At 41.1% G+C, this 25,341-nt stretch overlaps 1 protein-coding gene across 1 annotated transcript in view; it reads left to right on the forward strand.

Annotated features, from left to right (window-relative positions):
- cacna1ab (calcium channel, voltage-dependent, P/Q type, alpha 1A subunit, b) overlaps positions 1-25,341 on the forward strand; it is a 196,399-nt gene that overhangs the window by 167,159 nt on the left and 3,899 nt on the right. The window contains exons 46-54 of the mRNA XM_044190125.1: positions 5,502-5,607; positions 6,043-6,150; positions 9,080-9,183; positions 13,068-13,189; positions 14,629-14,764; positions 16,679-16,792; positions 19,448-19,465; positions 20,026-20,061; positions 24,653-24,854. Of these exons, the coding sequence (XP_044046060.1) occupies positions 5,502-5,607; positions 6,043-6,150; positions 9,080-9,183; positions 13,068-13,189; positions 14,629-14,764; positions 16,679-16,792; positions 19,448-19,465; positions 20,026-20,061; positions 24,653-24,854 (946 nt within the window). The remainder of the gene's footprint in view (positions 1-5,501; positions 5,608-6,042; positions 6,151-9,079; positions 9,184-13,067; positions 13,190-14,628; positions 14,765-16,678; positions 16,793-19,447; positions 19,466-20,025; positions 20,062-24,652; positions 24,855-25,341) is intronic.

The raw sequence follows: 25,341 nt of genomic DNA on the forward strand, positions 1-25,341 counted from the left end.
GACTTGTCATTGTGACTCACTCCGATCTCTGCAGCGGTGCTTTTCTTTGCCTGCTAGAAGCCCCACTGCCAGTTCTATCCGAGTGGCGAAAGAGGGCAAAGACTAAATAATTCCCAAATCCCCTTTTCACCTCGCATAGAACGGTATCTCAACAACAACTAACTAAACTAAATAACACCTACTCCTCCTCCTCCAACCCTCCCCTCCTTCCCCAACCTTTCTCCCTCCCCTCCTTCCACTCCTCTCCCCTACTTTATGATATACCAGACTAGAAGCCACGTAACACACCCCCTCGTTCTCTCTCTTTCTCTTTCTCTCTCTCTTTCTCTCACCACAGCAACCACATATCCACAGCGATAAAAACAATAACCTCTGTGTATTTGTTTCCCTCCCTCTTCCTTTCCTTTGTTGGTTACTTTCTTTTTTTCTCCTCATGTCTCCTCCAAAAACACCTCTGTCTGTCCTCCCCCTTTTGTTTTCCCTCTCCCTACCCTTCATTGTTTTTCTTTTTTTCGTTTTCATGTCGTCCGTCTTCGTTTGTTCTGTCTGTCGTGTGTGTGTATGTGTTGGCGTGCGGGTGTTTGAATGCATGTGCGCATGTGATGTGTGTTTGTGTGTGTGTGTGTTTGTGGACACCCCAGCGGCCGGATCAGTTACACAGACATGTATCAGATGCTAAGACACATGTGTCCGCCGCTAGGCCTCGGGAAGAGGTGTCCCGCCCGGGTCGCCTATAAGGTAGACTCGCCCCCCACCTTACCCCTCCACCTCCCTCAACCACCACCCCACCTTCTTCTGCCCCTCCTTTCTTCTCCCATCATTCCTTTCTACCCTCTTCTTTTCCCTCCCATCTCCGTCCTTAAACCTCCCCATCGCTGGGGAGGAGAACCTCTCCTCTCTTATCTGCTGAAACCTCGCTGTTACTTTCCTCTTTCTCCTCCTCTCCCCCTCTCCTCCACCTCCCACCTTCCCCCTCTCCCTCCTCCCAGCGGTGTTCTCCTCATTGTCTATTAGTGGTGGTTGTGGTGGTGGTGAGCACTGTCCTTTCTTCTCTCTCTCCGACCGCAGGGATGGAGGGATGGGCTTTTGTCGTGCAGTGAAGTGAAGTGATAGTGGAGTCGTAGTCAATCCTCTTTCTTTTATTTCCTCCCGTCAGGCCGCAGGAGTAAGGGAACGGAGGAAGCTTTGCGAGTCCTTCTGCAACCTGCACGGACGCATTCACGCGCACATACAGTACATGCACACACCCACAATCCAGTCAGAAAAACATAGATAGAGCACAGATCTGACAAAGAATGTCCCCTTTTCCATAACAAATTAAGGAACTTAGAAAGCTTCATTTGATCATTTTTAAATTGCTGTTTACATATTGTACTGCATCTTGCAGTATAAGTACATGAAATATTAAATAAGCTTGTACAATACTCCTGTCTCTACAGCCTATTTTATTGTACCATTAATTATTTTTAGAATAAATGGAAGACTTAAGGGAAAAAATATAAAAAATGTATAAATATTTTCTCATTATGTTAGAGGTATGATGATTTGCACTACATTTAAAAAATTACATCCTGTAAATGATGCTAAAGACCCCAGGACAACCAATTGCTTGTGGTAATTAGTGATATTCTATGTGAGCATATATATGGAATTATGTATGCTAAAATGTGAAAAATATATAGTTTACACAAGCCATTGTTTCACAGTAAGAAATGTAAATAATTTGTCATGTGAAAATCCCTAGTGTAGAGGCCAACATACAAACAACATCTAAAGTGAGATTATTTTAACCAGGGTTATATTCACACAGTGCTTACGTTGCGGGTACAGAAGGACCGGCAAGGGTGTCTGTCTTCAGTCCTCTGCATCTCTTATTCCTGTGGATGGCACTATAGTGCACACACACACATGCCCACATTACCACACACATACACACTGTGCACATACAAATGATAATAATGCATAATAAAATGAATAGGAAAAGTTCTGGCCCTTGTAGTTTTTTGTATTTTTTTCAAGATGATTTTTTTGACACCCAAGGAAACTTCAGTGTCTTTGGCTTCTCTTTGTGCCTCAGACCACCAGGGTAAAGATTTGGGTCAAGTATTTCAGCATCCGCTGTCTCTTTGTCCTGTTGTCCACTCTTTCTCTCCACCTCAGTAGAATCCTACTCTGTCTATGCTCTCTGTAATTCTCTTTCTTATTGACATCCAGATTCACCAAAATAGTTTGGTGCCTTAGGTGCGTCAGCAAAGAGTTCCTGTAATTTTGCTGTTCATGTTTGTGGTGCCAAGAAGCTCTGAAAAGTAGCACCACAAAGGCAAATATCTTGTCATCACCAGTTAACAGTGTGAAGTGTGTGCATCAGCTGTGAAGCGCCCAAAAATCTTCTATAATTGGAACTTATATATTATAAATATTGGTACAAAAATGATACTTGTAAAATAGTCTAAAATTGGCTATATTTTAATTTGAATCAGGATTTATCTTATCAAAGAATTTGACTAAATATTCAGTGACATTCAGTCATTGACAGTTTTTCATATTTGGTGCTATGGCCAGAGTTTGGTTTGTACCAAAAAAGAAATTGAGGTTTTATACCCAGTCCTACTTAGATGGAAATCCCTCTCACTTTTGATTTTTGGAAAAAATAGGGACAAAGGGAAAATATTCCTTTGACTGGCACCTATATAGAAGCCTACTGCTCATTATGTATGATGAGCGGTAGGCTCATCATGAGTGAACAGGATCAACTATTGCAAACTCTCCACTGTGCTAAACCTTTATTGAATCTGGGTGTCAGTACCCCATTCACCCCTGTCTCTCTTTCTCTTTTTCTCTCTCTCACTTTTGTCTTTTTCTTTCTTCTTTTCTCCTTTCTCCTCCCTTTTCTCCTGTTTTGCAAATTTTTATTCTCTCTTTTTTCCTACCTGTCAACCTTCTCTCTCTGTCATTCTTCTGTCCTTCTACCTCTATGTCCACTTGTCTGTCGGCAGTCAGCATCCATCTTCAATCCTTCATAGCATCCCTCTGTCCATCCAAGCCCGCTCTGTCTCTACCTTATCTCTCCTCTTTGTTCTTTCTTCTTCTTTTTCTCAACTTGTATTGGCAGTGGTCCCCATCACATACTTCAGCCATCAAAGCCTTCCAGTATTCACTGATTCAGTTTCACAGAAAAAGTCCATTATAGGACCATTGAGACCAGAAAGGCCTTGTGTTTTTTGTCAGAATAGAGAGGGAAAGATTAGACATCTTGATCCTTTTTGACACTGATCACTCTTATGCTTAGGCAAAGTTCTTGATCTTCCTTTTAGTGGACACTAGGCCTGACCCTTTCTGTAAAAGAAAAAGTAGTTTTGATGTGTATCGCTACGCCACCTTGTTTTTTGAACTGACCTCTTCTCAGTAAACTTATGTCAGTGTTGTTTTTAGTCCTCGTCTATATCTCTTGTCTTGTTCTGTAATTTCCAGCCTCTCTCTTCTCTTTCCTTTCTATCTACACACACACACACACACACACACTCAGTTCCTCTCTCTGTTAATTCCAATTGACCCACTTTCTCTTGATTCCTCTTTTACTCTTTCAGTGTTTTCACGATCCTCCTCTCCCTCCTCATTCTCGCCCTTCCCTTTTTATCTGTAACTACATCTCATGACCAAGCAAGTCACCTAGTTTAACTCAACTAACAACTGTCCCTACCATGTGTCCCCTTTGATAGACCCCCCTCCCCTTACCCTACAGTACTACTACTATAAAGTCTGGTTGGTCCAAAACAAAAACAGAAACGTCAGTCATCTCTTTTTGATCTTCTCTATGATTTTTTTTTTCTTCTTTCAGGGAATGCCACAACTCTAATCCTCTCTAACTCTGACAACCCCTTAAGACACTGCACCCGTTTGGCATTGAGAGAGATCTTGACTTGATATGAAATACTACCATCGTTGTCCAATTTGACTTTGATTAGGGGAACCATTAATGTAAAAATGTGCATAGCGAAAAAAAAAAAGACAAGAAATGAATCTGTCAATCTGTAGGATCAATCCAGTTGGATTGAGGATACTCTCTTTGCGCGGATGCACGGCTGCTTGTATTGTGAAAGTGGGTTTTGAGGGAAATCCGGGGGGTAGTGGGCTGGGTAGGTGGGAAGAGTTGCGGCTTAGATAATGGGAGTGAAGTTAAGGCATGTTGCATGCTCTGTGTGTCCGGGTTTGTGGGATTTTTCTAGGGGATGTTGTGTGGTGTTGCATGCAATCCTCGCACTCTCTGTCGCATGGCTATGGGCGACATCGAGCCTCCCTGTCTGCCTGCTGCCTGCCGAGCGCTGTGGATGTTGGTCGATGCCCTCCGCCTGCCACACACTTGGCTTTGGGCATGCCCGACACTCGCACACACTCAGGAACACACGAGCACGTACACAACCCCGCCGCCATTGTGCTGCCGTGCTTGCCATCGTTAGTGCCCAACGCTCATGTTCGTAGGTAAATCCGATGGATGCCAACTGGTTGGGATAGGAACGGCAAGCGGCCCCAGCTGGCCTAGCTTGATTCGTTCTATCCGCAGGTTCCTCCATTGGTTTTACCTGGTATAGACATGTAAAGACAGGGAACCTCCTTACTGGTAGGGGGAGCTCTATAGCAGATGCCTCAGTTAAATGAAACAACAGCAGTCTCCTGAAAAATTGCAGAATTACTCCAGTGATACTGTTTTTGTTCACCAGTCAACCTATTTTGTCTCCAAAGGACTCCAATTAAGCGCCCTTAATTGCAGTCTGTGCAAATAACTGTGTGTAAGTGGGCAGGGAGGGATGCTGGGGTTGGAGGGTGGTGGGGGGTTGGTGTATGTGTACTGTTATATATATATATATATCTATATGTGTGTAACAACAGAGATGTGTAAATGCGCCAATGCATTCACACATTTAGGGAACATGGGCACAGGTTGGGTCGGAGGCTATTTTGGCTCCGATTGTTCTTCCTTGTGGTTCTCGGCTCTCACAGTTGCTTAGCAGCAGATGGCCCTCATTGGATAGCTGTGCTGTCTTGTAGAGTATCATTGGAAAAACAGGAGACGCAGGGATTCACCTATTCAATTCCTCAAGTAAAGGCTCTTGCACTTGCAAATGCATGCACTAATAAAATTAACACAACTGTGCAGCAGACTTAACACATGAACGCAGTCACTTAATATGGCACACATTTATCAGAGGAAGTGCCTCAAGTTGAAATTCACTGATTTGACTTATTAGGCTACATTGATCAGATCTGTATCTGAAAGAATTATAGTGACGCCTAGTTATCCTTGCCTTAACTCTAATCTGTCTCAGGGAACAATAAATAAAACCTGGACGAATCCAGTCCAGTTCTAATTGGCTGTTGTCTATGGAGCTCTCTCAACCCCGCCACCAACCCCTCACCCCCTCCCCTTCCTGGAGGTTCAGGCACGCCACATTAGCAAGGACACATACCTTTCTCATCCTCTCATCCTGACTGGCTCTCCACAGAGGCTGCTGCGCATGGATCTGCCGGTTGCTGATGACAACACGGTGCATTTTAACTCCACCCTCATGGCTCTGATCAGGACAGCACTGGATATAAAGATTGCCAAGGGTATGGCCCTAAAGTACTATCATACCTTTACTGTCGTTATCTGTTCATTTCAGTTACTTTCCTGACATTCTTGGGTATCCCTGGGTAATTCATGGGTATGACTTTTGACCTCTCAATTTCTGTCTGTTTCTCTTCAGCAAGAATGCGCTAGATTATTGTAGCAAATGCGACAAAACTCTGACAATTCTGACACTAACAAATAACTTTTTTGTTTTGGGTGAATGTGTACACGCGTGAATGGCTAAATATCTTTGGGCCTTCCTTTTGGTCTGTACCTTCTTTGCCCTGTGTTTATGTGTGTGGGGTGTTTGCATATGTATGGATGTATGTATGTGTGCCTTCTGTGTTGATGCATGTGTGTGTGTGTGTGTGTGTGTGTGTGTGTGTGTGTGTGTGTGTGTGTGTGGGGGCACTCTGGGTCGTGGGGCTACCCAGGTGGTGCAGACAAGCACCAGATGGATGCAGAGCTGAGAAAGGAGATGATGGCTATTTGGCCCAACTTATCACAGAAGACACTGGACCTGCTGGTTACACCACACAAGGGTAAGTTGCAGGAAAACGGAGCATAGTGGTGTGTGTGTCCGATCACCAACTCACCAAGAGGACAGCTTCCACCAGCCAGTGTCATTCACTGCTTCGCATCTCCTGATCAGGCTACTACAGCATAAACACACATACTGTACATACATACATACATACATACATACATACACCAATGTAGATTCTGTACATCCAATCGTCCTTCCAATTCTGTGGTCCAGAGCAAAATATTTCAACAACTACTCACCAGATTGCCATGAAACTGGGTATGAAGAATCATAGCATCGCCACGACAGATACATGCTACCTCAGTAACTCATTGCTCACTGCTCCAACCAAACAGTAGGAGTCACTAATGTAATGACAAAGACATGACCTGTCACTGGCTTTACCACTCAGGAACACAGCAATTTGTGTTTGTTGGAAGGCCTACCTAAGCCAGAGGTACTGTTGCAGCACAGGATGTACTGGTAAAATTATTTGTTATTAGGTCTAGGGAAATTAATTAGCACTAAGCCTTAAGGCTATGCCAGTTACTAACACGCCGCAACATATGCTGAATGCCTTGGTTACCAACAACAAGAAAGGAGGTCTAGGAAGGTGGTGGCTAGGAATTTAGTCCCTACACCACCTGTGTACCCTGCTAGCCCAATTTGAATAAAATTTGGAAGGGGTGAGGCATTATATACTCGATTCTTGCAAAACAGGCAGATTTTTGCACCAATGGTCAGACAGTGGTTTTCACATTTTAGATGGACGATACATCTTGTTATTAGTTGGCAAGTAGTTCCTGCATCTTTTGTGTTAACAGATAAACATCTCGCACATGAATGTACCATACATGTACTGTAGGCACACAGCACGTGTACACAGATACATAGAACACAACAGAGTGAACACAGTAGCACGTGCACCCGCACTGCTGATCTTTACACCCATTCAGTGAGTCCTGGTATCAGGGGGTGCCTGCTATAGAAGATCCTCTATAGAAGTCTTTTCACTACAGGACGAACTGATAGGCAAATAAACTAGTAAAACAGATATGCTACTAAGTTTATATAAGATGATTGTAATGAATGACCATTTTCATGTGAATCTGTTTAGAATACGATTATTGAAATGATTTTAGTGCTAACATGAATACAAAGTAGTATAATGATGCATGTTTAGCAATACTTGCAAGTTGTTTGGCTAAACGCATGGCATCTAATAAGGTATAAGATATGCATTGTCATGTCTTATTGCCCAGTGATATAATAAGAGAATAAGATATGTGTGGTCATATCTTATCATTCGTTAATATAAATTTTAATGCTGGAAGACTTGTAGTCATGCCACTTTGAAAAGGGCACCGCTCATTCAGTGAGACAGTTAGCTACGCAATGAAGTTATTTGACAACCAAAACAAAGCTCAGTATTTTTCTGATTTTAAATGTTTGTTTTCCATCCAAACTCTGGGGATACATATCCAGAGTTTTTAGAAAAAAATTGAGCTCCTGTTTTCCAGGGATCATTTGACTGAGGTGTCAATGGGTTTCTTAGTGAGATGGCTACCTAGTCCTTAGTATTAAGATTAAGATTAAACATACTCAAGCACTGATACCATTAGATGATAGTCAAGTAATAAGAGAATGTTGATTGAAGGTATGGGTACAGCATCTGCCTGTGAAAAGACTATTGGCTTTGTTGTGTTAATTGTACAGTGTTGTAATATTGTATTTGTCTGTTGTACACTAGCGAGTGAGCTCAGCTCTGTTTCAGTTGAGGCGTCTATGGCGTTTAATTAGTCTCAAAACCCACGCACATAAAAACCGGATGCATGTACGTGATATGAGCGCACAGAACAGTATCCGCGAGCAGAAAAGCATCCTCATGAGGGAGCATTTGTGCACGCGGATACTGTTCTGTGCGCTTGTATCAAGTGCATGCGCCTGGTTTTTGTATGCATGGGTTCTGAAACAAATTAAAGGCCATAGGCATCACAGGGAACATTTAGACAGTGGTTAACAATGGTTCTTTAAGACAACAAAAGAACATATTAGTTTCTGTTACTATGAGTATTTTACAACATTTTATTTGTTCCGTTAAATTGCACAGATTGAATGCCTCATCGCAGCTTTGAAATTTAGCAATTTCCTTTTTTTGGAGCTAAATCAAATATCTGCCTTCCGCACTTACAGTGCTCAAAAGCACGTTGTTAGTAAACCACCATACTCTTTCCTTTATCACGCCTTATTATACATATAGGTCTACATAATAGCACTAGCTTATTATTTATTATTACTTAAATTAGAATAAAACAGTGCCATAAATGGGCCTAATTTCCCCTATATTTCCCCTAGGAAAAATGTATTAGCCAATGAGAATGAGGTTTTGTGATTCCAAGTGTGCACACAAGCATGAAAGTAAGTATGTTTGTATATATGTTATAATGAGACCTACAGTAAAACATTTAAAAGTCAAATAGGACAGGGTCATTGTGTGTGTGATGGAGTCCTACTTTATAGGACTTACTTGAGTGAGATTGTCCCTCTAAATATGAGTGAGGAAGAGGTAATGACATTAGAACACTTGTTTTGCTTTTTTGCGCGAGTTGTTTGCTCACAATTATTGGTTACCACTGACCAAATATTCTGTGACTGAACTTACCCCAGTCAACTGAAGATGGAAAAACCTGAACCTACCAAATTGAGAACTGAATATTTAGTTCCAGTTCTTGATTTTGAAGCTCAGGTCTGTCCCTCCATGGATTGATTAAATGAAACAGAATTGTCCCAACTGCTGGTGTTTTCTGCATGTTATTGTGAATTTCTCTGTGTCAGTGATTTGTGTTTCAATCTGAGTGTCTCGTCCCCCACTCCCATTCCCCCCACGGCTCAGGGTCCCATCCCACCCCGGTCTAATCTTGCAGGGTAACTTGTCATTTTTTCAGCAGCCACAGACTTGACGGTGGGCAAAATCTACGCCGCCATGATGATCATGGAATACTACCGGCAGAGCAAGATGAAAAAGCTGCAGGCCCTGCAAGAGGAACAGGTAGACTCCATCCCAGAGAAATTCCCTGAACGCAGAAAGACCATTTCTTCTTCTTCCTGGCCCTCTTTTTTGATACCGCTTCCACTAGCTCTTGGACTGAATTTTGCCTGTCTTCTGCTATATATGGATTTAAATGCATAAGAACCATGTCTTATACATTTAAATCCTATATAAACTCCCAGCTCCACTTCCAAACAAACCCCCTACCTCCCTCTCAGCCTGTGCTATACCCTTAATTAGCATGCTACCTGAAAGTCTGCGTCCTTTTTAAGCATCTTGTTGCTCCCTTGGCCAGCCTTATTCCTTTTAAAATGCTTGTTAACAGAGGTATCTAGCTGTTTTACTTTCTCTAGCTAGTTATCAACCTTTCCTTCTTCACGCTGCTTCTGATTTTCTTTGTCTTTTCACCAAGGGCTATTTGTACGTGGTGTCACAAAGGTTTACCAATTTACAACTATGGTTTCTGTTGTTGGTAATGTTCTGAACAATGATGATGATGATGATACCACATGGCCTTACCTTTTGTTCCATGTCAGTGCTCTTCCCCTCCCGTCGATGAATGCCTTTGAGATGCACTCGCTCCCGCTGTCTCTGTATTTTCAGTCCACACTGTGGACATGTGGAAACATCTCTCCACTCATGTAATATCTCCTGTAGCCTCAGCAGGTCATCCAATTGGTTCAGCACTTAATACAAAATTTTATGTGACAACTAAGGCCAAATTTGCTCATGGAAAGCCTTGTCCATATTGACTGTGACATATTTCCTGAGATGGGATTTCTATTTTGCAGAACGAAGGAGTGCATTGATGGATGGAGAGTATGTTAGTCTTTTTTCTTTCAAACAATACTCCCCTGCAAATACAGTATGTGTTGGTATGTTCCTGAATGCAGCCATCCCATTGGACTGAATTAACAGGTCCACACAGGCTCTCTTAACATCAGCAGTACACAAAGACTAACCAGTCTGTGTGTCTGTCAGTTTGTCCTGCCATCTCTCTAGTATCTCACTTCATTCTTCTTCTCTTCCTCTGTGGTCTTTGATTTTGTAATGCCCTACCACTTTAAAGGAAGAATCCACACAAAAACATCATAGCACTGTTATAAAGGTTTTGCTGTTTGATGATTTGTCTTATGGCTATCACAAATTATAGTCATTGTCTTGTCATGTTGAGATATTGACAGTACAGCTACAATGGAGTTTAAAAGCAGAATATTCCTTGGCTATCTAAAACATCAGGTTGGTGTCTGCTCCTTAGAAATAAATATCAAGGGTAACTTTCTGAACTTCAGCAATCATACAGGGAAAATCCTTGATACAATAGACAAAGATCCAAATTTCTCCCTCAGAAGTACCCTCAACAGATCAAAATACAATGCAGCAATAACACATGTTGTGTTTTGAATAAAGGCTGTGGTTGGGATCATAAAAAACATTTTTATGATTACATTTTATATTTGTGTCCACATGCCCACCTTTGAGTGGGCAATAATAGCAACTAATATACCTATATATGTTAATAAAACATACAAAATGTTATAATATAGCTTTAAGTATCATTACTATAGAGTCATTATTGCAATAACTGACAATACACATGGAGTGGTATTCCTCCTTTGTATCGCACATGTGGATGGAATATAGCAGCATCTCATGTATCATGGCAGAAAATGAGGAGAGCAACATTTTGGCAGCAAAGACTAAAAGAAATGCAATAGAATTGTAGTCCTTGCCAAGAAGTATTTGGTATAAATTATGGAGATCCTTCAGTTAAATAGGCTGCAGAAAAGGTGCCAGCAGAATCTGCTGAAAATGTTTTAAAAGAATGGCAGCCTTCAGAAAGGCTTCAAACATATGCAACCAAGACCACCACCCTGTTTTTTGTGATGTTAGTTTTGGCCAAGGAAATTGTAGTATGACAGTTTTCATATTTGCACCTGCCAAACTGAGAGCAAAAAGGCAAAATAAAGAAAAGTAGGTACATAAGGAAAGTACCACTTTTAGACCTAAAATCACAAAATTACTCCCGGTCTCATGAACCGTATCAGAGAACCAGGGGGTGGATTTTTTCTTTAACTCTTCATTTGTCGTGCTTGTCTCTTTCCTCCTCTGTTTCTCCTCCTTCGGCATATTCCTTGTGCCTAGTTGCATCTCAACTGTCCTCTTCAGTGTTTGTTGAGCTGTTGTTGTGTCTCAGATATTTTGTTGTTTCCTCTTTGTCTGTTGTCTGTCATTCTCCTGTTTCTTCACTCCGTTTCGGAGTCTGTTGTCTGTAGTCCCTCGTTCCTGTCTTCCATGCCGTCTCTGTCCTTCTGATGCGCTCCCTTTATCCTTTCAGGAAGAGATGAGACCTTGACTTATCAAGCTCTCGCTATTTGGTCAATCCAGGTCGATTGTCACCAAGTTGCTCTAACCAAGACCCATTCTCTCCAGTCTGAGTGTTCATGAATCTGGCTGTTTGCTGTCTGCTGTGGTGGTTGGTGGGATGTTGAGTGGAGGTTCCTGTGACCAGTGGCGTCGTATGTAATCAGTCAATCCATTCATTGATACATAGGCCACTGCTGAAACATACTCCATTAAAGCCGGTGTCTGTGCTGGGGGGTTTGGTGTTCATGTTTTTGCCATAATCCATTTAAATGTTTGTGCCATGAATTTTCTCAGGATGCATTACTGGGGCTAGCCAGTGCCAAACCAGACTGTCCAGAGACGGACTTGAGCCATTTACTGTACCTCCGTGGCACAGGATGTGACGACTGGACAGGATTAGACAAATTCTGACAGGCTCTAAAAGGCAGCATTTTTAACGCTCTGAACATTTATGTCATATGTTTAAGGGAGGAAATAGAAGGCTTTCAGTTGACATAATGTACCCACTGGCAGCCATATTGGAGGACTATAGCTCTTGAGCAACAGCATTTTTGACCAGGAATTGATATTTCATGCACTCAAAACAGTCCCTAAATTGTTTGGGGGTTTTTTTTTTGCTTAGATGATGTTCCTACCTTCCTGCACGATGACAATAGATACATTTGTTATTACAGATTTAGGAAGCAACTGCAAAGCCTCTTTTACCACCTTCACCAGCCAAATATCCAGTCTTTCTAAAGATCCATTTGACTGGTTAAACTACAAGTATCTTACATTGTAGCCAGGCAAATTTCCTGTCCAACACATCAACCAGATGTGTCAGAGAAAGTTTGGACGTGTATCTGTTTCTGAACAGGCCTCGATCCATCTGCACTCATTTAGCATTCAGCCTTTAGCTTCCAGGCTGTGGAGGGACATGACACAGGCTGTAGCAGTCATGAACCGTCGCCTTTAAGCTGCTTCTAAGAGGACTCCATTACCCAGGAACCCTGGGAGGAAAGCTTCCTGACCTCTGACCTGATGGAAGCCGAAGTTGCTTTTTATTACAACTAGTTCAGGATCAGATGTCTACTTCACACAAAATGGCATATTACTCAAAAGATCTTGGCAGATGAAGGATCACAGATTGTCAAATGATGATTTTTGAGTAAAATGTCTTTTTTGGTGATGTGTTTGATGTATGGTAATCTGGTCCAAGACCTGTGATTTAAGAGCAATGTTAAGTTTCCCTCTGACACAGATCTGAGATCAGCTTTCCCTCCCTGAACAACGACAACTGAAATAAAGGAAAAAGTCAGATAATCTTAAAGCCAGTAGTGTCCCTTTTAAACACATGTTCAGTGTGATTAGCAGATCCCAGATCAGTAGTCTTTACCTTGGATACCCACAGCCATGTGCTTGCCGATGGCGCCCCCGTGTGGGTGCATGCTGCGAGTGCATCCTGTGTTTGTGTCCTGTGTCTGCCCCCTGAGTGTGCCTGATGCCAGCCTGCAGGCCATGTCGTGTATCTCACACAGAACCGAACGCCATTAATGTTTCAGCGCATGGAGCCGCCCTCTGAGGGAGGGGGCACGGATGGCCAGGGGGGCCAAGGCCTGAACGGCCTCCCCAGCACCCAGCCGGACAACCTCAACAGCATGTGAGTAGGCTGGGCACGGGTGGGAACCTATATAGTGCATTAAAATGCATGAGACAGCAGGAAACATAAATACTTGCACACACGTACACACACATACATATTTCCTATAGTTATCTATGCATATATAATGTATAGTATATGCCCTATATGTACACATAATAATTAAAACTTTTTCCCCTTGATCAGATTTTTAAGGGTATATTGCATCTTTTCAAGAGCAATGTTTTTTAAATGTTACATAATATATCAGGGAAATAACTTGGCAATGAAATGTTACATTTGCTCAACCTCCAGACCTCATTTAATAAAATACTGGTTGTTGTAACTTTGGTAGATGCAGTGGTTTGTGTGGTGCACGAAACGTTTCCAACTGTCTCAAGCTGAATATTTTGTTAGATTTCGTGTGAAAATCCACAACATTTCTCTTGCCTAGAACTTACTGAACGAATATTCCTGATCATCTGCTCCCACACCGTGAGAGACAGTAGTCACTTTCATGTGTGAATATTGGACAACAAAGTGAACATGATGCAATGCAAAAAAAAGAATATTTAATATCAAACTCTGGTGTACAATCAAACCAGCAGTGGGGTCACCTAAAATCAATCAATTAAAATCAGGAGGAGGAACTTTAAAGTTCAAAACATTATTTTTTTCATTCAAATTAAAATAAAATGTTTGTTGTGAATACATACATTTCAATTTCACATCTGAATGAAAAGTTGAATGAACTGAAGGTAAAATGACTCCAATTCTCATACATACACTACAGTACAGTACAATGAATACACACTGCACCTCTGTGATGTAGTTATCTGTCATCTTCTTCCAGCAACATATTTACAAACTTCTGTTTGTGTATGCGCATGTATGAGAGAGTGCAAAAGTATGTGTGTGTGTGTGTTACTGTTGTCCCCTCTTTGTCAATTAGTTGAGTAGTCAGTCGATCAGCCATTTTTGACTTGAGGGATGGTGAGGTCATTCGGTCTGTAGAAACATACTGTAGCATGCTATCGTAATGTTAAAGTTAGCGTGTTAGCATTCTAACATTTGCTTTGAGCAGGTTACACAGTACAGGTTAGACTGATGAATGATTAGCCGAGTACAGTATGAAAATGTAGACCTTAGACCTTAGTTCGAGTTGATTTGGGTAATAATTCTGTAGGCTTTACTAGCAACTGAAAATATCTCTGGCATCACAGTAATATTCACAAATACGCTTTAATTTTTAATAAACACTCAATTTTAACTAAGATACTTTGGCATAACAAAATGAATGTGCGGAGAGATTTAACAATACACGAGAAACGATGTTTAGATTTTTTATTAAATCAGCTATTTGACTGGCCAAAGGTAGCCTACCGTATGACTACTAGTCATCTGTGAATTTCTTCAGTTGATTTTTAATCCCCTGACTTGTGTGTATGCGTGGGTGCCAGACCTCCTGAGGGTGGCATGACTGAGAGCCAGTCGTGGGTGACGGCCAAAGCCCAGGAAATGTTCCAAAAGACGGGTAACTGGAGCCCCGACAGACCCTACCCCGATGATCTCCACGACAACCGTCACAACCCGCAGGTATGATGAGCACAAACACACATGTCGTCATCACACAAATTCAAGCCAGACCATGTTCTCTGTTCACACAGACGGATTGTCTCCAACCACATTGGTTACGTTCTGGTCCAGGCTCTTTCAACAGTAGCTGAGTTTAATCAATAATCAATAAGGTCTTTAATTTATTAGCAAGAAATATTAAGGATGCTGGTGGGAAACATTCCTCAGGTTTCCTGCTGTTGCAATGCATATATTGAAAACCTCTCTTAAGCATCACACATATTACACAGTCACAAAACCTGACATAATTTCATTTATGTAATGGTACATAATTGAAGTGTGAAAACAGTAATCTCCACTACTTACCATAATATTTTTGCTACTGTAGTTATTTAAAACATAAAATGTTTTTGTCAATTAAATTCATAAACTGAATTTTGGTGAGTTCCACCCATCTCGATGCCCTTCCTTAAATAAAAGTTTAAATAATCGAAACCTGTAGATCTCGACACTCTGAGCTCTCTGCATTTAGCAAACACTCAAGAGTCAGAGCTTAAATGCAAAAGCGCAGCCTTTCTATGGAAAATAAAGACAAATTAAAGCCATTGTCTTAAGGCGAGTGACTGAGTGGAAAGTTAAAACCCCTATTTCTTTGCTTCTTCAGGTAAGTATTTTATTTCAAATTATCTTTTCTGATTCATAGCTAACCTCAAAAGAGGTTTGATGGGCATTTCAAGGATTAAAGAGGATCAATCAGAAACCATGGGACCTAATGTGTTTCTAATTGGAGTCTTTCATGATAAAAACATGAGAAATTGCCAGACTTAATTCCAGTTTCCTATCTTGGATATGAAGTGATTTGATGCAGCTGCGAAGGAATTTAAGAACTCCGCCTTAATTCCTTGTTTGAGTGGCCTTGTTGATAAAAAGATTGAGAACTAATAGTCCTAAATCCACTCTATCATCCCTAACACCATGTTCTTAGCAATAAATTAGTTTAGAGTTGAAATCTTTTCAGTATCTGAAGTGCTGGATGTTGCTGCTATTACTCCAGCGCACAAGACTGTAGTGTCTCTGTCCTTTGAGCTCTTTTTTGGAACCTGCCTATCTGTCTCTTTCTTCATCTTCCTGCTCGAAATCCACATCTCCTGTATTCTCTTACTTAATCTTACCATCTTCCTATTCCTTGATTTTTCCTGTTCACTCTTCAACCTCCTCTTGAGTCAATGGCTTGGAGTTGGTAGATGTGTTTTGTGATGTACACCTTCTCCTCCTCACTGCGCCTTACTTTCACTTGTCTGTTGGGATGTCCCTACTCCCCAGCCCCTCATCTCTCTCTTCAATCCCATGACTATTGTACAAAGATGTATATGGATTTGGAATTGTGCCATGTACTCTTTGGAAAGAAAAGGCTAAAATGTTTGAGATATTTTCCTTCCCCAGTTTTGGATCCTTGGGTTGGCAGTTTCATGCCAAAAGGTCCCAATGTTTCCAAAGAAGCTTTTTCCAAGGCCAGGGTTTGGTTTTGTGCCACAATCCAGAAAGAGCATTTATACAGAAGTCCAATTCAGAACAGCACTATACATTAACCCACAACCTGACGATGGAGCAGTGGGCTATTAGACCTAAAGTAATCAATACCCATCTCATCTAAATGTTTCAGAGGCTCAATAGTAACTTTTTAGCACAACAAAGGCTGCAACAGTTAATTTATGCAACAACAAGTTGCATAAATGAAGACAGAATTGTAGTCTTTTATGTCTGAAATTGAAAAGAGAGACAAAATTGGAACATAATAAACTTTCTTGATACATCATTTCATGTCCCTTCCACCTCAGTTAGCGCCTCCCTCGATTAGTCGATGACGCCCCCCCCCTGTCAGAGTCCCCTCCCTCAGCAGACAGTGGTCACGCCCCCTCTCGTTGTGTTTTTCAGACGGTAGAGATGAGGGAGATGGGGCGGGACGGGTACTCCGACACTGAGCCCTATCACCCAATGGATGGGCATGGGCGGACCCTCTCCATGCCCCGCCTCTCGGCAGACAACCAAGTGAGCACCTTCATTCCACCATCATCATCATCATCATTCTCCATTCCTATGCCTGTTAGCAGTGAGGACAGTTGAAGTGAATTCAAAAAGTCTCTCCTTGCATCCTAAACAGAGAAGAGAACCGAGTCTGAAATAAACCAACACCCTTTTTAAATACCTATTTTTATTTTTTTTTTACTATTTTTTAATATTTAGTCAGAATTTATTTAATAAACTAATATATTTAACAGAAACATTTCAACAAAGTACTTTTATGTGACATTTTATTTTTTATTATGACTAGTTCTCCGCACTGGAAACATGGTTCACTTCCTACAAAATGTTTTGCCAGGATGCAAAGAAGCAATGAGACTTTTGTAAATTCACCTTCCTCTGTCTCGTCTCCCTGTTTGTCTTCCTTCCCTCCCTCCCTTCCTAACACCATCCCTCCACCTCCTCCTCCCTCACTCTAACCCTCCACTCATCCAGCGGCCGACCCACCGCCGCTCAGCTCCAAGAGAGCTCCACGAGACCTCCTCCTGAGCGGTACAGCAAAGTTGCATGCTAACATTGGAGCAGCAAACAAAATGGGTCGGAGGGCTGGATAAGTGTTCTAGATATATATACAAATATATTTCTAGAAGACCTATACGTATAGAATATCTTGTCGCTTTCAACCTGATCCTGTTCCCTTATTCATTTCCATGAAATCCTTGGTGTGTCTGTCTTGTGTAAACTATGGCCAGAGTTAGCGTCTCTCTTCTGTAATGAAAATGAGAAAATACAAACGACTGCTGCAAAAGCATTTCTGCAGCATTAAAATCATTTAAAACAAATACAACCGCATTGTGGCCAAAGGTACATAAACTGTAGGTTGCCATTTAATTGTATTCTAAAATCATTTTATAGTACATTGATCTCAGCAGGGGCAACTGCATCATTGGCTTGCTCAAACTGACACTTTGTTTACTTCTTGGATGTGTGTAAGACAGAGACAGACGGAGAAGGGTGTGGTAGAAGTTACTGTAGATGACCTTATGCTTAGATCACAGTTTAACCTTTTCGCAGAAGTTTATTTAACTATGTAACATTTGAGTGAGAACAAAAGAAATTCAAGCTTTCAATATTCTGCAAGTTAAGATTTGAGATCAGGCAGGGACAGATAGATGCAAACCAAATATTTTGAGCGAAATCTGGTCTCAGCAGGTTTGGTAGCTTTAGCACATTCGATGCACTTGAGAATGAGAGGGCACTTTTAACAGGACATGTCCTTATCTGGTTATTAGGGTTAAATCTGTGTTACAGTTATAAACTCATTCATCCCATTAAAAAAGATGGTGGATGATACAGGGACATAGCCTGTCCACTGTCCACTTGATGTTAATCTGTTATCAGTTTAAGTTTGCAAGGGATATAAACTGCCAAAACAAGGAGTGTATGAAGATAATAAGAAAAGGAAACCCTACTGCTCACATTCTGTGGGCGAATAGTTTCAAAAACTTGCTCTGACTTGTCTCCCAGATCTTGGGTTGCGGATTGATTACTGCTCACCCTTGTTTTGTGCTCTATATACTTGACAGTAATGACATTTTTCATGATTCTGTTTCAAAACATAATTGAAGTGTTAAAATGTATATGTATGATGTTCAGAAAATATTTTCCATTTATGAAGCCTCTGGCTGCAGTTGCACACACACTCACACACACATTCATGCATACAAGCATCGCCATACTCCAACATGTCACTGCATCCAGTCATGTTGCTCTCACTTTGGTATGTTGGTCACTCCATGGAGTGTTTTTTTTTATATGAACATTTAGAGGATGAGCTAGGAGAGTGTATAAGAGGAATGTGATGTGCACATAAACAGAATCACAATCAGTGTGTGACGAGAGTAGAGAAGGTGTCAGTACAATTTCTACTTATTGTTAGTATTTTAAGTTTCTAATTTATAAGATGGGTGGGGTTGATATGTGAGAATATTTTGTGAACCCCGTAGCTTGTAAAACTTTACTTTTGTCAGTTTGGACAGTTAATGATGTGCAATTATTAAATATTATGATGTTATTTAGGCTTCTCAAAACTTGTCCAACTACTTTTTGTCCTCTAAAATACACTCTTAAAGAAACTGTATATAAAAAGGGCTACAGTTCCTACACTGTTCATGTGATGCAGATGTAAATACCCTCAAATTAAAGCTGACAGTTAGCACTTTTCACTCATACTGCAGTTATTGTTTCATGTTAAATCCAATATGCTGGAGTATAGAGCCAACACAGCAAAAAATGTTTCACTCTCCATATACTCACAGAGTGCAGTTTAGCTATGAATGCACTCTTTGTATACTTGTCTTTTCAAATGGAGTTCAAATCAGTTCTCTTTACTGCTCTTTATATTTGTGCAAGCTCCATCCATTTGGTAAGGTAACACTACCTTACCCAGGTTTGGTGCCTGTAGTTTTTAACACTATTATTCCCTTGGTAATAGTCCTGGAACATACATATACAACATATAATTAGATAGTAACTCAACATTAATAAAGGTAGACTGAGGAAGTGTAGAAAATCTGTGTTTGTGTGTGTGTGTGTGTGTGTGTATTGTGTATACAATAGGCTATATATGTGTGTGTCTGTACACTGTTACTTACTGCCTTCTAACACTGCTCTACCTTACAGAGAGCTCATGCTGTTTCGGTAAGTGTGTGTGTATGAGTGTGTGGATGCACATGCATCTTATATTGTCCTCTGTCCTCTCTCGCTCACTGGCACACCCACCTCACTCTTATGTGTGTGCACTGGCCTTCTTTAAATTAACTGGGTCCTGTTTCTCTCTCCTCTCTCTGTCCCCTTTATTACTTATTTTTGTAAATTTTTTCCTCTTTTTCATTCTTCCCTTCATATTCTCCTTCCCTTATATACATGTCCTACATCTCTTTTATCCCTCTCCTTCTGTTTTTCTCTCCCCTCCCTTCCAAAACATATTTATGTCCTCAAAATAATCCCATTATCCTCCCTCTCCTTCTCACATCTCTGTCATTGTTTCTCATTCCAACTATCCATTCATTCGTTTCTGTCTCTTTCTCTGTCTCACTGCCTCTATTGTCTTTCGGTCCTGGCGGCTATGCTATGTCGGGTCTATGCTCTGTGTGTGTGCGTGTGTGTGTGTGTGTGTGTGTGTGTGCGTGCGTGCGTGTGTGTGTGTGTGCTACACTGCTCTGCTCTACGTATCATCTCTGTGTTTGCCTGCTCTGCAGCGGAGGAGACACAGGCCTCGCGGAAATAACCTCAGTGTATGTACCTCTCTCTCTAGCTCTATCTCTCTCTCTGCCTTCCCTCTTCAATCTTCTGTCTCTCTGTCAGTTATTTTTCAAACTGGATCTGCACCAAAATGTAGTTTGCTGTTTTGCCACAGTGAGGCACCATATTAGTGGGTTTGAACTGCAGTAGGACAGTTCAGGTGGTGACATTTGGGCTGTGTGACAGGTCGTCTAAATTTTTTAAGACTCTCAGAGACTATTCAGTGTCACAGACACTATCCATTTGGTATTCAGGACAGCTTAAAGCTACAGTCCTATGGGTTTTCATTATATCAAACCCCATTTTTGATACTAAATATGGTCTGCATTTTTTTCCATCAATAGCCATTCAATATATTTGCATTCTATAATTGCATTGAAGTCAGGCTTCAATTTCTATAATGCACACACAATTGGTGCACAGTCCTTATGAGCTCAGGTTTAGTAAAAACATTTCTCTCTGTATTTTTAGTCTTCCTGTGAGCGTATCTGCATTTTGACCTACAACACAATGATAACCTGGTCAGCAAACAGTGACCCGGTTTAGTGTCAAATCAACGACCGATCTAGTTTTCTAAAGGCAACTGACAGAGAGTGAAACCCCGATTATCAGATCTGACCCAAAACTTTGGCGAGCATTTGCCAGTCGTGTGCAGCTGTTCACTGTTGTTGGTTGTATGTACATAAAGCAGTAGTGAACACTGCACATCCAGTGTGTTTAAAGTCCTTTTAACACCAAATACTGAAGGGAACAAATTTGATGTCTTTCTGATTTTGAAGGTTGCATTGTCACAATTATTGCTGGGGGACAAATGTCCATATTTTATATGTTCTCTCTTCTTCCCGTGGATCACGTATTTGCATAATACTTTTTCTGGTTTGTGTAGCCTGTTTTGACAGTCACATGAAACAGCTCAGAAGTCACTTTACTGTGCTTTTCTGCAACTTAAAAGAAACACCGCCTGAGTTGTGTTGATGCAGTGAACCCCACGCACCTGGTACTTCAAGCTCTTCAATCAACTGTGGCCTAATTGTCACTATTCAGATCTACTTTGATCACCTTTCCCGTTTTCTATCTATCCTGTCAGCCTTTCTTTGAGCTGTCCCAGTGTCTCTCTTTCTCTTTCTTTTTCCTTCTTTCTTTCTCTCTCTCCCGTGTCTGCTCGTGTTGAGGTCGCTCTGCTCTCCATTGTTTGTTCTCTGTAACGAGTTTCCCTGGAGTTCTGCTTGTATGCAGTGTGTGTGTGTGTGTGTGTGTGTGTTCCTCTGTGTGTGTTACATGTGCATTTTAGTCTGTTGCATCGCTGCAGACCGACGAAAGCATGAACTGGCCTGATGTGCAACTGTTGGCCTGTACGAGGGATTGGCAGCGTGCCAGCATGTCATTAGTCATGCATGACATGGCAGAGCTGAGTCTTGCCGTGGATGTGATGGAGAGGAAGCGGTGTACCAACGAGGGAAAGTGTTCCTTTAGCCAAAGGCTGTCATTCAGTAGCCCAAAAGGTAGAGGGAAAGTTGGACAGAGGCAGAATGGGGCACTCATAAAGTGGCTGTGTCATGTTCAACACTTCTGTCTTAAGTTGGATGACGTCATTGTTTGTAACTTTTCAGTGCATAATTTGTTACAACGAGGGTTGTAATATAAAAATAAATTCAGCTAACAGTTCATCTGGACAAACAAGTCACCAGTATACCTGTTTAATGTAAAACCAATTTCATGCCCAAATAAGCCTGACATATACACATCTACAGCAACTATCTGTCTGGAAATGTAGTGCAAGGAGACACAGCTGCGTGCCTCTAAAACCAGAATTGTTAGTAATGGTATTAGTATTAATATTAGTAGAAGTAGTAGCACTAACAGTAGTATTATAACTCCCTTCTTCCTTCCTTCTTTTAACAGTTTCAATTGTCTAAATTGTATGTTCTTGCTCTTGACTTGTTTTAAGTTCTTCAGTTACACTGAGCTTGAATTTTTTTTAAATTAATAAATAGACTGAAATGCTATATGGGAGTCACGCGGCAGATTGAAAACATCTTTACAACACTGAGTTCAGCTGAGCTCAGGAGAAGTATGATGACTGAAGCTAAAACATGCTAACCTTGCTCTCTCTAGTGCCCAAACGATGCAAAAGAGAATAGAAATGAGCATTCTGAAAATCATCTCATTGATATTTAACTGTATTTACTTTTTCTAAGATCACAATCCAAGTAGTAGTCAATAACACATGCTTTTCAAAAGTGTGTGTGTGTAAGCATATTAAGTGGATGCACATGTGTAGTACTGGGCTACCAGAGGGCACGCACGGCTTGGGTTAGGTTGCTCGGATAGCGTGCAGGCTGCTGTCTGTGTGGAGTGCAGCCCCTCTCAGGACGGTGAAACCTCTTGTGTTCGTCTGAGTCGTTGTCCGGCCTGCTGCTTGCAGACTGACCTGTGCTTTATCATCAGGGTGATGTGAAGCTTTCTGGGGGTTCAGAGTGTCAGCAGGGTCCTGTCCTGGTCAGAAGAGCCTGATCATGAACCCAGCAAGAAAATCACACAAGACTTGTTCCAGAATACATTATGTAGCCCTTAACTGGAGCCAGTTCCTTTTTATATGATTTGCTGTAATGTGACTGTTTTCCTGACATGTTATCCAAAGTGTCTTGATGTAAAAACACAACCACAAACAGGTTAAAAATGTATAATATTTGAGCAAGTACACTACTTCCGTGCCGTAGAATTTCTATACATATACACACACATACAGTACTAGGCAGGTTAAAATAGATTTATATATATATATACAGAACAGGAAGTTACTGTAACTTTTTTACCTGCTCCCCACATTGTCTAGTTGGTTGTACAATTTGGCAGTCACTTTTTTTTTTTACAATTTTAAAAATCAAAAAGGCCAACAGTGAATACCTCTCTGACACTGATGACAAATCAACAAACTCTAAATTCAAAAGCCAACTGCACAGACTAAGATCATCATTATGATCCTGACTTTGATTTAACTGATATGATTTCAACATGCAAACCCTTACATTAAAATCTTATACCCTGACAACATTTTGAAATACAATAATCAATCCTGTAGGATTTTCCTGTTGGGTTGACCAGGCTCTAAGGTTATGGAATGTCAGTTTATTCCTTATCCACCTGGCTGCCATATTTGTTTTATGTCATACTCTGTGTTGGGAAGCAATACCTATATGAGACATAAATGACCAACACAAGCAGTCTTTGGACAAAAATATATTAATATTCTCTAAATTTGGCAGTTTTGTGACGAGCAGAATAAGAGATGAAATAACTTCAAATATCTAATTCAAGTAGAAAGTGGATTGAATGAAACAAGATTATGTTGATGCATGAGTTAACATTAAGCCTGATGTTTCCCTCCAAATTAGTGAGATTTAATTCCTCTACGAATCAGCTCTCACAAGCCTCTATAGTATTCTTAGTCGTGCTTCTTTGACACTCAAGTTGTTAATAAAAGTTTTGTCTGTTCTCTACGTTCATGGCACTTTATGTGTTTATACTAGTTATTATCTGCTAGAATTTACATTGGGATCATTATTTTTGTTTGGTTTTTTAAATCCAAAAAATATCTAATTATTTTGAACGCTTACCAAAACTGTGAGGAAAAAGGGTGAAAAGTAACAGTAATGTCAGGGTAATCGTCACTGTTCCAACCAGTGTCAAACGTCTGATGTTCGTCTGGTCTCGTGATTTTCCAATTTTAACATGGAGAAAAAATTTGGCTTTCCAACCTGAGTATGATATAAATTAAATATGGCTGCCATTTGGAAAAGTCCAGTAGGCTCCTCTGCCTTGTGCATGTGAGGCATGGTTTCTACAGCCCTCCTTCATGCTTGCTCTCTGTCGCTCTGCCCCTTTCTTCTCTTTCTGTCAGTTCCCTGTTTATCTTTCTGTCTGTTTCATTCCTCCATGTTTTGGTGAAGAAGCATGGTATTACATGTGCTTATCAAAGGCTTCAGGATTTCAGGTGTTATGGGTCAAGCTATATGAATGCAAAGATCGTAGGCTGATGTATGATTTAAGATGGGTCAAATAGTACTCAGAAATCATTTTAGTGTTTTGTTTTCATATCAGATGGGTGCAGGTTGCCATACAGGACAACACAAGAGCCAAAATGTTCATATTATCAAAACAAAATGCAACCTGTGAAAACCTGAATTGTCCAAGTGTGGTTAACCACCACCCACCTAAACCACAAGTTATTTGGTACTGCTGTTTGACCCAGGTCAGATATTGTCATTCAATAGGCACATATACACACAGGAATGCACAATCTGACAGGCATTCCACCATAGGCATTTCTGTGGTAGTGTCATACACTCATTAAAAGTCAGTGAAGTGAGTGTTGAGTTTCATCCTTCTCACAGCTAAGGATGGACTCCACCAGTCAGGATGCATTAAATCTAACTTCTTTTCTCCTCTCTTTCTCTCTCTCTCCCCCACTATATTTTTTTTTTATCTCTTTTATCCTCATCACATCCTCTCCTACCTTATGTTCTCTGTCTGTCCCTCTCCCTTTCTGTATTTGCTTCTCTGCTCTCTCCTTCGTCCTCGCAGACCATCACTGACACCAGTCCGATGCGTCGCTCCACCTCCAGCTTGGTCCATGGGCGTACAGGCCGGGGCGTGAGGTTGGACGATTACTCCCTGGAGAGGGTGGTGTCTGAGGAGGGGAGACACGGAGGAGGACGCAGACACAGGGACAGGAGTCACCGTGCCTCACAGCGCTCCCTGACCAGATACACCGACGCAGACACGGGTGAGTCACTCATAGTGGACATCTACTGCATATGCTACCTTTAATGCCTACTTAACATTTGACTTGCATCTGCACATCTAAAAGTTTACAGCTGTAAATGCCATAATGTATCTCCAATGTTCAGTTTACTTACTGTAGGTTACAGTAGAAAAGTAATGAATTTGAATTCCAGAGCAGCAGCCTCTATTGGTGTACAGTAGCTCTTGAACAGTAGGTGGTGTGGTTGTAGGGCAATGTCTTTCTGTCTGTCAATTCAACACTTGGGACCAGAGTGAAATCTGAACAGCTGCTGCATTGTATGGATTTCTATGAAGGCAAACTTTCCACTTTAATCTATGACATACACATGGATGTGTATATCATACATGCATGCAAATATGTGCATGCTAGTGCACATATTTGCAGGCTAATGTTAAAATTAGCATGTAAAATTACATAATGCGACACTCACACTAAGCGCTATTGCTAATGCTAAACATTCTATGTT

This window comes from Siniperca chuatsi, linkage group LG3, assembly GCF_020085105.1.
Source record: "Siniperca chuatsi isolate FFG_IHB_CAS linkage group LG3, ASM2008510v1, whole genome shotgun sequence".
In the NCBI taxonomy this organism is placed as follows: Eukaryota; Metazoa; Chordata; class Actinopteri; order Centrarchiformes; family Sinipercidae; genus Siniperca; species Siniperca chuatsi.